The 13,732-nt window shown below is 51.0% G+C and overlaps 1 protein-coding gene across 1 annotated transcript; it reads left to right on the top strand.

Annotated features, from left to right (window-relative positions):
• Positions 1-6,550: 6,550 nt before the first annotated feature.
• LOC147975295 (uncharacterized) lies at positions 6,551-9,258 on the top strand. The gene is made up of 5 exons (XM_087520352.1): positions 6,551-6,880; positions 7,338-7,391; positions 7,449-7,882; positions 7,969-8,236; positions 8,446-9,258. Exons 1-5 carry the CDS (start codon positions 6,551-6,553, stop codon positions 9,256-9,258), a joined length of 1,899 nt encoding a protein of 632 aa, XP_087376478.1.
• The last annotated feature ends 4,474 nt before the right edge of the window (positions 9,259-13,732 follow it).

Raw genomic sequence — 13,732 nt, 5'->3', positions numbered from 1 at the left:
GTCGCTTGTTGACGAGGTCAAGCCCTTCATTGGAGTGTTCAAGCTTCCGATCAATATCCTCCAAGGCAGCGGAATTAGCAGCAGCAACCAAGGACGATGTATGCTATATCAAATCAGTCACGACACTTTAATTACTGGCCTACGGATATTCGACCCTCTGTAAGGTTTTTGCAATCCTCACAGAGTCTCGGGGCTGTTATGCACAAGGCCCACTCAAACTCTAAACCAAAGACTAAATCCTTTTTACATGGAAGAAGCATTACTTGTCTCACCTCGAAGCCTGTTAAAAGGCCCTGGACGGAATCGTTCAGCCTGGTATGGATGGATCGAACACCCTGTAGAACCACATCTATAAGGGCGCGGTGCTCGTCGACGATGACAGAGTTGTTCACCAGCTCCTCCTTCACGTAGGGCCAGCCCGCCGCCGCCTGGTTGTTGGTGTTCGGCGTGGGCGGTGGGACCTCAACCCCTCCTCTGTCAGAAGGTAGGACTGGCACCTTTGAAGGCCTTTGGGGCTCAGGTGCGGTTGGGAGGGTCCAGATGGCCCAGACTCTCCTCCCGTATTCACCTGGAGGGATACACCCTCCTGGTCTTCGGTGACCGAGGCATTAGCTTCAGCCATGACGGTGTCGCCCCCCTCCCCCATGTTTGGACGGGGAGGGGTCCTTCGGGACAGTACCTCCCCGGCCTCTTCGGGGACCAGGAGAGGTGCGGAGCGTGGACGATGATGAAGGCCGAAATGTGGAGGAGGGAGTTGGGGGCTAGCCCATAAAAGAACATTAACCCCCTCATGAAGGGGTGCAGAGGAAACCCCAACCCCGGATAAAGTGAGGAAGGAAGACTACCCTATCGCCTGGCTTGGGCGTGGGCATGACCTGACCCTCCTCGGGAGCCCAATGGGCGATATCGGCCGATAAGTAGCTGGCTCGCTTCAACTCCATGATGTCGTTGTTGGTGACGATGGTGGCGTCCCACTTGCCGTTGGCACCAGATCTAGCCATGGCTGAAGCTAGGGAAGAACTGGGAAGGGATTCGCCGCAGAAGAATAGGGCAGGGTGCTGGAGCTCTGGAGATTGGAAAGGCAACAATGGCAGGTGGAAGAAGGCTTAGGATGGTAACTGTAGTTGTTCCCCTTTTTATAGACCGTGGAGGAGCCAAGGGTTCCCCTTTCCACGCCACGGGCCTCTCCACTTCACGATACGCTCAAGGCATTATGTGCGGGTGTGGGAATCTAAATCATTGATCATATCCCCTAAAAACAGGGCACAATCTCTGCCTTGATGAGACGTGTGAATGGAGGGGCGGCCTCGAACCAGGTATCGAGAACTTCTAGTCGTTCAGTGTTATGACCGAACATGACCCTTCGCCAAAAAGTTGTTAGACGTGGGCACTGTTCACACTTGAGCACTCTAGCCTTCAAGGCTAAGTAAAGTGAACGCTCCAGATTCCGGACACCACTCAACTCCGATCACGCACATGACATGGTGGAGAACTCACCTTACAAGCTGAAGACCGCGAGGTATGCGGATGCCGGACTGATGCCCTGTTGTTGGAGGCTAGTTAGAGGGCTACTGAGGTGGTCATGGATTAAGGGGTCCTCGGGCGCTGGCCCATTGCTTATGGGCCGGATTGAGGGGCTGCTATGAAGCCCAGCTAGAGTACGGATCCATGGACAGATAAAAGATCTTTGGAGGCGTGGAGTGCCCTTCAGGTCAAGATTTAGCATGATGTTTCCTTCATTGTAACCGATCGCATGTAACCCTAACCCTATCGGTGCCTATATAAACCGAAGAGCTTTAATATTTAGGGCTAGAGAAACATTCATCACCCCATCAACCTAGGGTCTTAGCTCGCCTGATCTCGAGGTAGATCGACTATGTAACCATACCATACACATCAAATACAGTCAAACAGGACGTAGGATTTTACCTCTTCGAGAGGGCCCGAACCTGGGTAAACACCGTCTTCTTCTTCCCTTGTTCCCCATTGATCCTAGACCCAAGGCTTGGGACACCCTACCCAAGATCTGCCAATTTTGAAACAGACAAAGTGGCATATTTTCCAATCCCTTCTGAAGTCATTTCACTGACTTCTAATATTGTTCGAGATATGAGAGAAGAATTTGTTGAAATAAACAACCTCACTGCCAACCTAAATGATCTAGATAGTCGGATGAAAGCTACATCTTCCAAGTTTCTCATTAAGAAACTTGAAGAATCATACATGGATGTCAATCGAGCTTTCACTATCCTTCGCAACAGAAGATTGAGTTTTCACTCAGACTTGGATAATATTGTTTGAAAGATCTGCCTTGAGCATCAAGCACAAGCCACTGGCTATAATGATCTTATCAAGGGACATATTGATCAAGTTTCTCAACAGACACGGAAGAAGCAAAAGAAAACCACGAAGAGAAATGATCCTCCACCTACAACTGAAAAATCTCCAGATCATCCTGAAGCTCCACCTTAGAAGGAAAGATCACTTGAACCAGCAATTCCTGAAACAAATGCTCCTCCCTCGCCAAGGCCAACTAAACCAATGCATCTGGCCTCCCCCATACATGATGATATTCCTTGTCAGACACATGTCTCAGAAGAAGGTGAAATCCCTCAGTTCGAGCCTCAAGCCTCTCCTGCTCGTGAAGAACCGAATGTTTCAGTTCCTCCCTCTACACAACCATAGATTCCCGAAGGAAAACCCCAGCAGTCTCCAGTGCCTGATTTAACGTTGGTGCCACCTATTAAAGAATCTGCTCCCTCTCAACTCCGGATTTCCATGGACACAACAACAAGAATATTAGATGATGGACCGTCCGGTCACAAATCAGTTTCTGTTCGTCATACCGACTCCGTGATATATGGAGATGAAGTGATTTCGGTCGAGGATAGACGAAAATATCCATTCCCTTATGAAGAACTGCCTATGTTTTGGCAGGTACTGGTGCCAAAGGGTGGCTATTCAATCGGAACACTCATCCTAAATTCTTTCGAGAAAGTCCTTACAATGGGCCACGCACATCTGAATCACCTCGTTTCTGGACTTAGGAACATACCATCTTTTATTCTAGGATTCTCTATGATAGCAAGAAATTTTTTCCTCATGAATTTCCAGACATCTCAGCTATGAAGAGTATTGGTTGTTTTGATCAGCTGCTGCGAAATGCGAAAGACTTTGCCTCACCAATGTGCTCACATTCGAACATCCTTCGAACCAAGAGATTATCCTGCTATTCTATGCAACCTTATACATCACTGGTGATGAATCTGACAGCTCCAAATGGATCATGGAATGGATGGCAGAAGGCCAATGCATCAAGTGTACCTCCAGGTATTTTGTCTCGCACTTTCATTTCCCTCGTTTTCAGCGTGGCAAAACTGGAATCCGAGTGCACAACATCGACGTCGTTTCAGATAATATGTTTCGGTGCACCATGGACAAAGAAAATATCCGTGACTACAATGGTCCTCCCAAGCCAGAGCACTTAACCTTCGAGAATCAAACTCTCTATCATATGCTCACGTATACTATCTGCCCTCTGGCCGGATGAACACTGATGGCACTTTCTCTGATGTTCTTTGGAATACAATCTATGCCATCTCTAAGGGGTATATCTTTAATGCTGAAGATCTGTTTCTGTGCATCTTGAAGGATTCTGCCGAGTATCCGAAAACCCTCAAAGTATATGCACCATTGATTCAAAAGGTGGTTGATTATTCCATGAAAACTGAATATTTGGAAAAGGTGAGCCATAAAAGTTTTATTCCTCCAGTATGCGACACCCTGTAGTTCATGCAATATATCTCTTCGGGTAAAGCACCTGAGTCAAGCCCGCAAGATTATCACAAAGGATTCGATGGGCCACGTCTGCCTAAGCGCAATCGAATGGTTACTCATCAACCTCCATCATAGCTTGAGGTCAGTCTGCACACGCAATAACTTTTTCTCAAGCATCTTGCTGAAGACCAACAAGAGAAAGAGCATCTTGTTGCCGAGCTAAATGCCATCAACAACCGAACAAGAATTACACATCTAATTGCTGATGAGAACAAGAAAAGGCTTTGGGAACTTCTTCGCAAGTTCTTCACCAAGAAACAACTCCTAGATGATGATCTCAAAGAGCTATATGAGTATATTGACAAAGGCCTCTCAGTTAAAGATTATAAAAGTACTCCTCCTCTACCTATTCGATAGCAACTACTGATCTACTGCATATTAATCTTCGCACGTTGATCGAAGAATCTGAAGCCACCTCACCCACGGAAAAACTAGCAGACGGGAAATTTACTATCACGTATAACTCAAGTGGCTAATCCAAATGTGCCTTCACCATCTCAGCATCAAGCTGCCGTTCCTGAAGAAAAATCTGCTGCCGTTGAAGATGACGTTGAGCCAGTTACTTCCGAATCTGAAGTCTCTTCCGACAGTTCTTCTAGAGATGCCACAGGGTGAATCAAGTTCGCCGATTCTGCACTCATGTTATTCGTCACCTTTTTTACACTAGTTGACAAAAAGGGGGAGAATTACATGCGTCACCTTCTGTTTGGTTTGGTTTCGTGTGAAATTTGAAACTTATGCTGCAAAGACTATCTGGGCTATGATGTAAAACTTTTGTGTTGTAATGTTAATAACCCCGCCTCATGCACTATTTCTCCCGAAGCATTTGTTTTGCAGGAAGAATTATTATCAGAAGTTATGAATGATTGCATTACAATCTCGATGGATTATATATCATCATTGTGAATCATTATCTCAAATGATTGAAATATCCTCTTTATACTTTAATAAATTGCAAGGGAATTTTATCTCATATCATTAACTGTTGGCGTCCTGGGAACGGGGGTACCCAGACCTACCTGCCTATGGCCCAGGGCGTGGCTCCACCAATGGCCTAGTACGACCCATCTTCACCAGCAACCACTCAAGACCCTCACGAGGGGCCAAGCCTCGCGAGGCGGATGACACCAAGACCTCCCCTGGGGCAGCCTCGCTAGACTGGCTCCCGAGGAGCGGAGATATCTTTGCAAGGGGCACCTCGCGAGGTCCGCGTGATGTGCGCCATCACGACAAAGGCCAGGCGGGCGCCAGCAGGCGCAGAGTGCCAGTTTCCTCTTTGGTGCTAAGGAAGCAGGCGCATGCGAGGAGTCCCGAGGCATCAGGAAAAGGTTTCCATATCGGTGCAACAAGACCAAGACCAGCAGGACGGCAGGACGGAGGTCACCGGGGAGCCCACGGCGGCGTCACCACTAGAGCCTTTGGCAGGCGAATACCACCTTTTGTCAGGATAACTTGTACTAGTTGTCCCCCTTCGAAATCGGCCGTTGTGGGATCCCTTCCCGCCTAAACATTTGGGAAGAGGACCAAGGCCTCTATAAAGAGGGCTAGCCACCACCATAGCGGGGGACGGATCATTCAAACCATCCTCAAACACACCAGCTCATCGACCTTAAGAACACCTCTCCTAAGGAGGCAGTTCATCGACTATACTAGTTTATCCTTAGCCCACGAGGCAATCCACCACACCACACCGGAGTAGCGTATTATACCCTACGGTGGCCCGAAACTCTCGTGTCACTTGTTCCTTGGGTTCGGCGAGCTAGGCCTTGAGATTGTTGTGAGAGTGAGCTAGGGAAAGATCTTCGTGCGCACCCCAGTGTTCGAACCTCAAGGGTTTGCCGGAACCCGCAATCCGACATTTGGCGCACCAGGTAGGGGCGCGCTGAAGCTTCGCCTCTCCGCTTGCTTTGTCCTGCTCCATGGCAGACGCCATCCCTCCAATTAGGCTGGCGGGCGCCTGCGGATGCGCCGCGGGCGTCCGGACAATCACCCTCGCTTTGCGGCAGGTTCGGTGGCCGCGCAAGTTCAAGCCAGAGATGTCGCCCCGCTACGACAGCACGACAGATCCAGCGGCCTTCCTACAGGCGTACGAGGAGGCCGTTCTCGAAGCCGGAGGCGACGACCAGGTCATGGCCAACTGGTTCCCCCTGTCCCTGGTCGGCGTGCCACGCGCCTGGCTGCTCAGCCTGCCAGGATCTTCGGTAGCCTCCTGGGAGGAGCTGCGTGGTCTCTTCATCGCGCGCTTCGTTGCACAGGAGCCCTCGCCGTAGCATCCCTCCTTGGTGGTTCGCGGGTCGGCGCCGCCCGCGTGCAACCGGGGTCTCCCCCGGGATGGGCGGTGCCCTAGGCCGACCTCACCTTTAGCTCGGAGGACCACCCAGACATCACCATGGGCGTGAGCGCGTTCCTGATGCTCTGCACACCCACCATCCGCAACGTGGCTATGACTAAGACCCTCATCGACAGCGGAGCCGGCCTCAACATGCTCTCTGTAGAAGCTTTCGGTTTGCTTCACGTACTATACGGCCGGCATCGCCCCACCAAGCCTTTCTCTGGAGTCGGCGTCGGTTCCACCAGCCCCCTGGGGCAGATACGCCTCCCAATCACCTTTGGCACCCGCGACAACTACCGCACCGAGCTAATCGACTTTGACATCGCCCGCATCAGCCTCCCGGGCAACGCCATCCTCGGGTACCCCGCTCTGGCTTAGTTCATGGCAGCGACCCATCCCGCCTACGATCTCATGAAGATGCCAGGAAGCAGCGGCGTCCTCACCATGGTTGGGGACACCAAGGAAGCCCTGACGGCTCTCAAGATCACCTTCATGGCTGCCGCGGCAGCGCGCCCAGCCGATAGAGCCGCCCCGAGGGCTAAGGGGGTTGCACCAGAAAAAAAGAAGCAGTTGTTCACTCAAGATCGAGCTGAAACGAAGCAAGTGCCGGTCGAGGAGGATGGATCCTCGGGAGCCACCTTCACCATAGGCGCTAACCTCAACCCGGACCAAGAGGAGGCATTGGTGAAGTTCCTGCGCGCAAACAAGGAGGTATTCGCCTAGGAACCCAAGCAGCCAGTAAGGGTCCCAAGGGGGGTAATCGAGCATCACTTAAGGGTGTGCCCCAACATGTGCCCTGTGAAGCAGAGGGCACGACGACAGTCCACAGAGAAGCAGTCCTTCGTCGTCTAGGAAACCCGCAACCTACAAGCTGTGAGAGTCATCCGCTTGGTCCGGTACCCCGAGTGGTTGTTCAACCAGTAGGCTTTCTTTCCGAAGTTTCCTCTCGGGGCCCTTAAATCATTGAATTCATAGGCATAGGGGCGTCCCAGGCAGTGTCATTGTGCCCAAGAAAGGTGCGAAGGAATGTATGTGCGTCAACTTCAGCAACCTCAACAAAGCCTGCCCTCAAGGCTCGTTCCCACTTCCGCGCATTGACTAGATCGCCGACTCCACCGCCGAGTGCGACCTACTGTGTTTTCTAGATGCTTTCTCGGGTTATCACCAGATCAAGATGGTGGTGGAGGACGTGGAGATGACGGCCTTCTTGACCCCGTGTGGGGTATACTGCTACACCTGCATGTCGTTCGGACTGTGCAACGCTGGGGCAACCTTCTAGCAGCTGATGCAGATCGCCCTGGGCCGGCAGCTCGGGAGGAACGCAGAGGCCTACGTCGACGACATCGTGGTAAAATCTTGGGAGGCGAGGACACTCATTCAAGACCTGGAGGAGACCTTCGCCAGCCTGCGCCAGGTGGACCTGCGACTCAATCCAGAGAAGTGTGTGTTCTGCGTCCCTTCTGGCAAGCTGTTGGGTTTCCTCGTGTTGCACAGGGGGATCGAGGCAAATCCGGAGAAGGTCAAGGCGATAGAAGATATGAGCCCACCACAAACCCTCAATGAAATGCAAAAGATTGTGGGGTGCGTGACCTCACTAGGGCGCTTCATCTCCAAGCTGGGGAAGCGCACCCTGCCATTCTTCAAGCTAATAAAGAGGAATGGCCCGTTCAAGTGGACCCCAGAGGCCGGCCAGGCATTTCAAGACCTCAAGAGGTACCTAACCAGCCCACCGGTGATGGTAGCGCCTCACCCCCTCGAGCCTCTGGTGCTCTATCTGGCCGCCACACCTCACTTGCCAGCGCGACGCTTGTGGCTGTCCGGGAGGAGTGCCAAGCCAAGGATGCGCCGCGTAATGTCATACCTTCAGCCAGGATGGTGTGGCGCCAAGACGGCGCCGCTGAAGTCATGATGATGCCCGCGGATGATCAGGCCCCACAAGTCGGTGTTTCTGGGCCTGTGGAGGCCATGATGGGTGACCAAGCTCCTGAGGTCCCCCCACCTCGGGAGGCGCCACGACCTCCGGAGGCCACAGGCTCCACCGACGCCCCCGCCCTCGTGGAGCACCCGGTATACTTCGTCAGCATGATGTTACGAGACACAAGGCATGATACCCCATGCCACAGAAGCTCTTGCTCACAGTCCTGGTGGCCTCACGCAAGCTATGCAATTACTTCCAAGGCCACCCAATCAAGGTCGTCCCGGCCTACCCACTGGAGAGGGTGCTCCGGAGCCCCAACGCCAAGGGAAGAGTCGTTGAGTGGAATATCGAGCTATAGGCATTTCGGTTGGAGTTCAGCACAACCAGGGTCATCAAGGGAGCCGCCCTCGCCGACTTCGTGGCAGAATGGACCGATGCTCCGGAGCCCGAAGCAAGCAAGAGCCGATCCCTATCGCTAGGAAATGAAGCGCTAGAGGGATGGGTCATGTACTTTGACGGTGCCTTTGCACGCCAAGGCGCGGGGGCTGGTGTCGTGCTCGTCTGGCCCACCCAAGACAAGCTCTACTACGCCGTGCAACTCTGCTTCCAGCGGGGCGAGAAGTTCTCCAACAATATCACGGAATACGAGGCGTTGATCACCGGCCTCAAGGCTACGGCGGCCTTGGGAGTGAAGCGCCTCACCATCAATGGTGACTCTCAGCTCCTTGTCAACTTCTCCAACAAGGTGTACGAGCCAAAGGACGAGCACATGGGGGCATACCTTGTGGAGGTACACAAAATGGAGAAGCAATTCTTGGGCCTGGAACTGCAGCATGTGCCCCGCGGCACAAACAAGGAAGTTGCTGATATTGCCAAGAGGGCGTCAAGGCGTCAGCCTCAGGAGCCTGGAATCTTCGAGGAGCGGCTCTTTAAGCCTTCAGCGGCCCCTTCGGCAACGAAGCCTACGCCGCCTCAGGAGGAGCTTCCCCTGCCACCAACCTCAGGAGCACGCCTGCTCCTTGCGCTTGAAACCCAGGAGGGGCGTTGGACTGAAGAATTCAGGGCATACCTAGGGCAGGGAATACTACCAGAGAAGGAGGAGGATGCAGAGCGTGTGGCCCGGCAGGCGACGGCATGCTACATCCAGGACGGTGAGCTATACAGAAAATGACCAAACGACGTTTCCTTGCGATGCATTTCCAAGAAGCAGCGGTGCGAGCTGCTGGCCGACATACACGGCGGGGACTACGGGCAACTCATCATCGTGCACCCTGGTGGGCAAGGTGTTCTGCAGCGGGTTCCACTGGCCCACGACACTCAATGACGCAGCCGAGCTGGTGAGGTCCTACGAGGCCTGCCAGTTCCATGCCAAGCAAATCCACTATCCTTCCCAAGGCCTCTAGACTATCCCACTCTCCTGGCCATTCGCGGTCTAGGGGCTGGATATCCTGGGTCCATTCCCTCGAGCGCCCGGGTGCTACCGCTACCTCTACTTCGCCATCGATGAGTTCACTAAATGGGCAGAGGTGGAAGCTGTCCGCACCATCCCAGTCGGGTCCGCGGTCAAGTTAATCAAGGGCGTCATGAGCTGGTTTGGGGTCCCTAACCGCATCATCACCGACAACGGCTCGCAGTTCACTAGCAATCTCTTCAAGACATATTGTGCTAACCTTGGAACGCAGATTTGCTATGCTTCGGTAGCACACCACAGGAGCAATGGCCAAGCCGAATGTGCTAACGCAGAGGTCTTGAGAGGCCTCAAGACCAGGACCTTCAAGAAGAAGCTCGAGGCCTGCGGTAGGGGCAGGCACGATGAGCTCCAATCCGTGCTATGGTCCATCTGCACCACCACCACCAAGCCAACGGGCGAGACCCCGTTCTTCCTCATCTACGGAGCAGAAGCAGTTCTCCCTCACGAGGTCAGGCATCGCTCCACGCGGGTCCTGGCATTTGATGATACGCATCCAGGACGCCATGCAGGGGATGGACCTTGTGCTGGGGGAGGAACGCCACCACCAAGCCTCACTCCGAGTGGCAAGGTAATAGTAGGCGCTACGATAGTATCACTGCCGCAGCGTCTCATACGTCCATTTTGCACCATGCTTTTATATCAATATTTATTGCATTATGGGCTGTTATTACACATTATGTCACAATACTTATGCCTATTCTCTGTTATTTTACAAGGTTTACATGAGGAGGGAGAATGCCGGCAGCTGGAATTCTGGGATGGAAAAGGAGTAAATATTAGAGACCTATTCTGCACATCTCCAAAAGTCCTGAAATTTCACGGAAGCACGCTTTAGAATTTATAAAAATATGTTGGGTGAAAGAAGTACCAGAGGAGGGCACCCACCATCCACGAGGGTGGGGGCGCGCCCTCCCCCCGCCTCGGCGCGCCCCCTACCTCGTGGGCCCCCTGGCGGCCCTCTGATGCCCATCTTCTACTATATGAGGTCTTTCGTCGAGGAAAAAATCATAAGCTAGCTCACGGGATGAAACTCCGCCGCCATAAGGCGGAACCTTGGCGGAACCAATCTAGGGCTCCGGCGGAGCTGATCTACCGGGGAAACTTCCCTCCGGGAGGGGGAAATCATCACCATCGATCCTCTCATCGGGAGGGGGTCAATCTCCATCAACATCTTCACCAGCACCTTCTCATTTGAAACCGTAGTTCATCTATTGTATCCAATCTTTGTCCCAAAGCCTCAGATTGGTACCTGTAGGTTGCTAGTAGTGTTGATTATTCCTTGTAGTTGATGCTAGTTGGTTTATTCGGTGGAATATCATACGTTCATATCCTTTATGCATATTAATACTCGTCTAATTATGAACATGAACATGATTTGTGAGAAGTTATGTTTGTTCCCAAGGACATGGGAGAAGTATTGCTATGAGTAGTCATGTGAATTTGGTATTCGTTCGATATTTTGATGAGATGTATGTTGTCTCTCCTCTAGTGGTGTCATGTGAACGTCTACTACATGACACTTCACCATTGTTTGGGCCTAGTGGAAGGCATTTGGAATTAATAAGTAGATGATGGGTTGCTAGACTGGCAGAAGCTTAAACCCTAGTTTATGAGTTGCTTCGTAAGGGGCTGATTTGGATCCATATGTTTCATGCTATGGTTAGGTTTACCTTAATACTTCTTTTGTAGTTGCGGATGCTTGCAATAGGGGTTAATCATAAGTGGGATGCTTGTCCAAGGAAGGGCAGTACCCAAGCACCGGTCCACCCACAAATCAAATTATCAAAGTACCGAACGCGAATCATATGAACGTGATCAAAACTAGCTTGACGATAATTCCCATGTGTCCTCAGGAGCGCTTTCCTTTATATAAGAGTTTGTCTAGGCTTGTCCTTTGCTACAAAAAGGATTGGGACATCTTGGTGCACCTTATTTATTTTATTAATTGTTACCGTTACAAATTACCTTATCACAAAACTATCTGTTACCGATAATTTCAGTGCTTGCAGAGAATACCTTACTGAAAACTGCTTATCCTTTCCTTCTGCTCCTCGTTTGGTTCGACACTCTTACTTATCGAAAGGACTATGGTAGATCCCCTATACCTATGGGTCATCGACGTCCGCTCCAGGACGCTCGAGGTGGGTGATCTCGTCCTGAGGCTGGTGCTCTCCAGGGAAGGGCTGCATAAGCTCTCGCCCATGTGGGAGGGCCCGTTTAGGATTGCCCGCGTCTCCTGGCCTGGCGCCGCGCGCCTAGAAACGCAAGACGGGACCCCCATCCAGAACGCCTGGAACATCCAGCACCTCCGGAAGTTCTACCCATGAAGCAAGGCCTAGTGCCTATGAAGGTCAGCGCTTGTGACACTCTCACGTAATAATGAGTGGGGCCGTACATGCCCCGGAGTCTCCGGAGTGCGGCCCTCAAGCCTTGGGGGCTCCCGCCCACGTCCTAGTGGTGGCACTTAGCTCCGGGCTGGTGAGAATACTAGACTAGGTGCCGGACGCGGTTGTTCATTTGCTTTCTTTAGTTGGTTGCAACTTTTTTAATGAAATTTCAAGTTCTGGCATTTCTTGATTGCTCGGTTGAACCCTTTCTTTTCTCTACTTCTTTGCTCGGTTCTTTGTTTCGTGCCGGGGAGGGCGGCAGTTGCCCGACGCTCTCACTCGCGTGTGATGACCCACAAGTGTAGGGGATATATCGTAGCTTTTCGATAAGTAAGAGTGTCGAACCCAACGAGGAGCAGAAGGAAATGATAAGAAATTTTCAGTAAGGTATTCTCTGCAAACACTGAAATTATTGGTAACAGATAGTTTTGTGATAAGGTAATTTGTAACGAGTAGCAAGTAATAAAAGTAAATAAGGTGCAGCAAGATGGCCCAATCCTTTTTGTATAAAACAACAAGCCTGGACAAACTGAAAGTGCTAGTGATCGACTAGAGGGGGTGAATAGGCGATTTTTACGAAAGTCTTCAAAACATGGAAGTTTCAAAGACAAACGGTAGAAATAAACCTATTACCATGCAGCGGAAGGTAGGCTACACTAGACAAGCCATAGTCAAGTATTCAATGAAGTGAAAGCACAAAGACTAATAGCAGCTAGGCAGTATGGATTAGGATGGAAGATTGTATGAAGCCAATCAGAACAAGCAGTTACTCAGTGAAGACAAAAAGATAATGCAAACAGGCAATGACTTCACAAGGACCAATTGCAAATAAGGAGATGGGAAGGATAGAACCAGTAGCTCATTGAAGACAATGATTTGTTGGACCAGTTCCAGTTGCTGTGACAACTGTACGTCTGGTTAGGGAGGCTGAGATTCAACTCAGAAGACCGCGTCTTCACCTTATTCCCCTTGAGCTAAGGACACCGAGTCCTTTCCCAATCACTCTGGTAAGTCTTCAAGGTAGACTTCCAAACCTTCACGGACTTCGTTCACCGGTGATCCACAATGACTCTTGGATGCTCAGAACGCAATGCCTAACCGGCTGGAGGATTCACAGTCCTTAAGTGTTATAAATCTTCAGATCACACAGGCAGGAAGACTTCAGTGATGCCTAACACTCTTTGGCTCTGGGTGTTTAGGGCTTTGTCCTCGCAAGGATTTCTCTCTCAAAGGCTTCGAGGTGGGTTGCTCTCAAATGACAAAAGCCGTGCACTACCTCTGAGCAGCCAACCAATTTATGGTGTAAGGGGTGGGCTATTTATAGCCACTAGGCAACCAGACCTGATTTGTCTGAAATGACCTTGGGTCACTAAGGAACTGACACGTGTTCCAACAGTCATATTTCAAACACACACGACAACTTTACTTGAGCTACAAGCAAAGCTGACTTATCCAGCTCTGGATAAGATTTGCTCTCATTGTCTTCGCTCGAAGACATAGGATTTTGGTTAAGCATCACTTCAGTCATTTTGACTAGTTCACTAGGACCCCCTTAACAATATGATGGTTCCTATGACTCAACAAAGAAGAAAAGGAAACAACGAAACAACTAAGTCTTCGTGCTCCATAGTCTTCACGCGATGTCTTCTCTTGTCATAGTCTTCAATGTGAATACCTTCACATACCACCTTTGTCTTCAATGTCTTCATACATTTTTAGGGGTCATCTCCGGTAGGTAAACCGAATCAATGAGGGACTACTACCTGTGTTATCCTGCAATTCTCACA

Source organism: Triticum urartu, chromosome 4A (genome assembly GCF_056163025.1).
Source record: "Triticum urartu cultivar PI428250 chromosome 4A, HENAU_Tu73, whole genome shotgun sequence".
Classification (NCBI taxonomy): domain Eukaryota; kingdom Viridiplantae; phylum Streptophyta; class Magnoliopsida; order Poales; family Poaceae; genus Triticum; species Triticum urartu.
This window is presented reverse-complemented; position numbering and strand designations above follow the sequence as displayed.

Bases quoted from the DNA above. Each gene is read 5' to 3' on its own strand.
- LOC147975295 (XM_087520352.1), top strand. From the start codon at position 6,551: ATGGCAGCGACCCATCCCGCCTACGATCTCATGAAGATGCCAGGAAGC. The intron at 7,392-7,448 runs GTATACTGCTAC...GCAACCTTCTAG, and splicing joins CCTTCTTGACCCCGTGTGGG to CAGCTGATGCAGATCGCCCT. The intron at 7,883-7,968 runs GTACCTAACCAG...CTCACTTGCCAG, and splicing joins GCATTTCAAGACCTCAAGAG to CGCGACGCTTGTGGCTGTCC.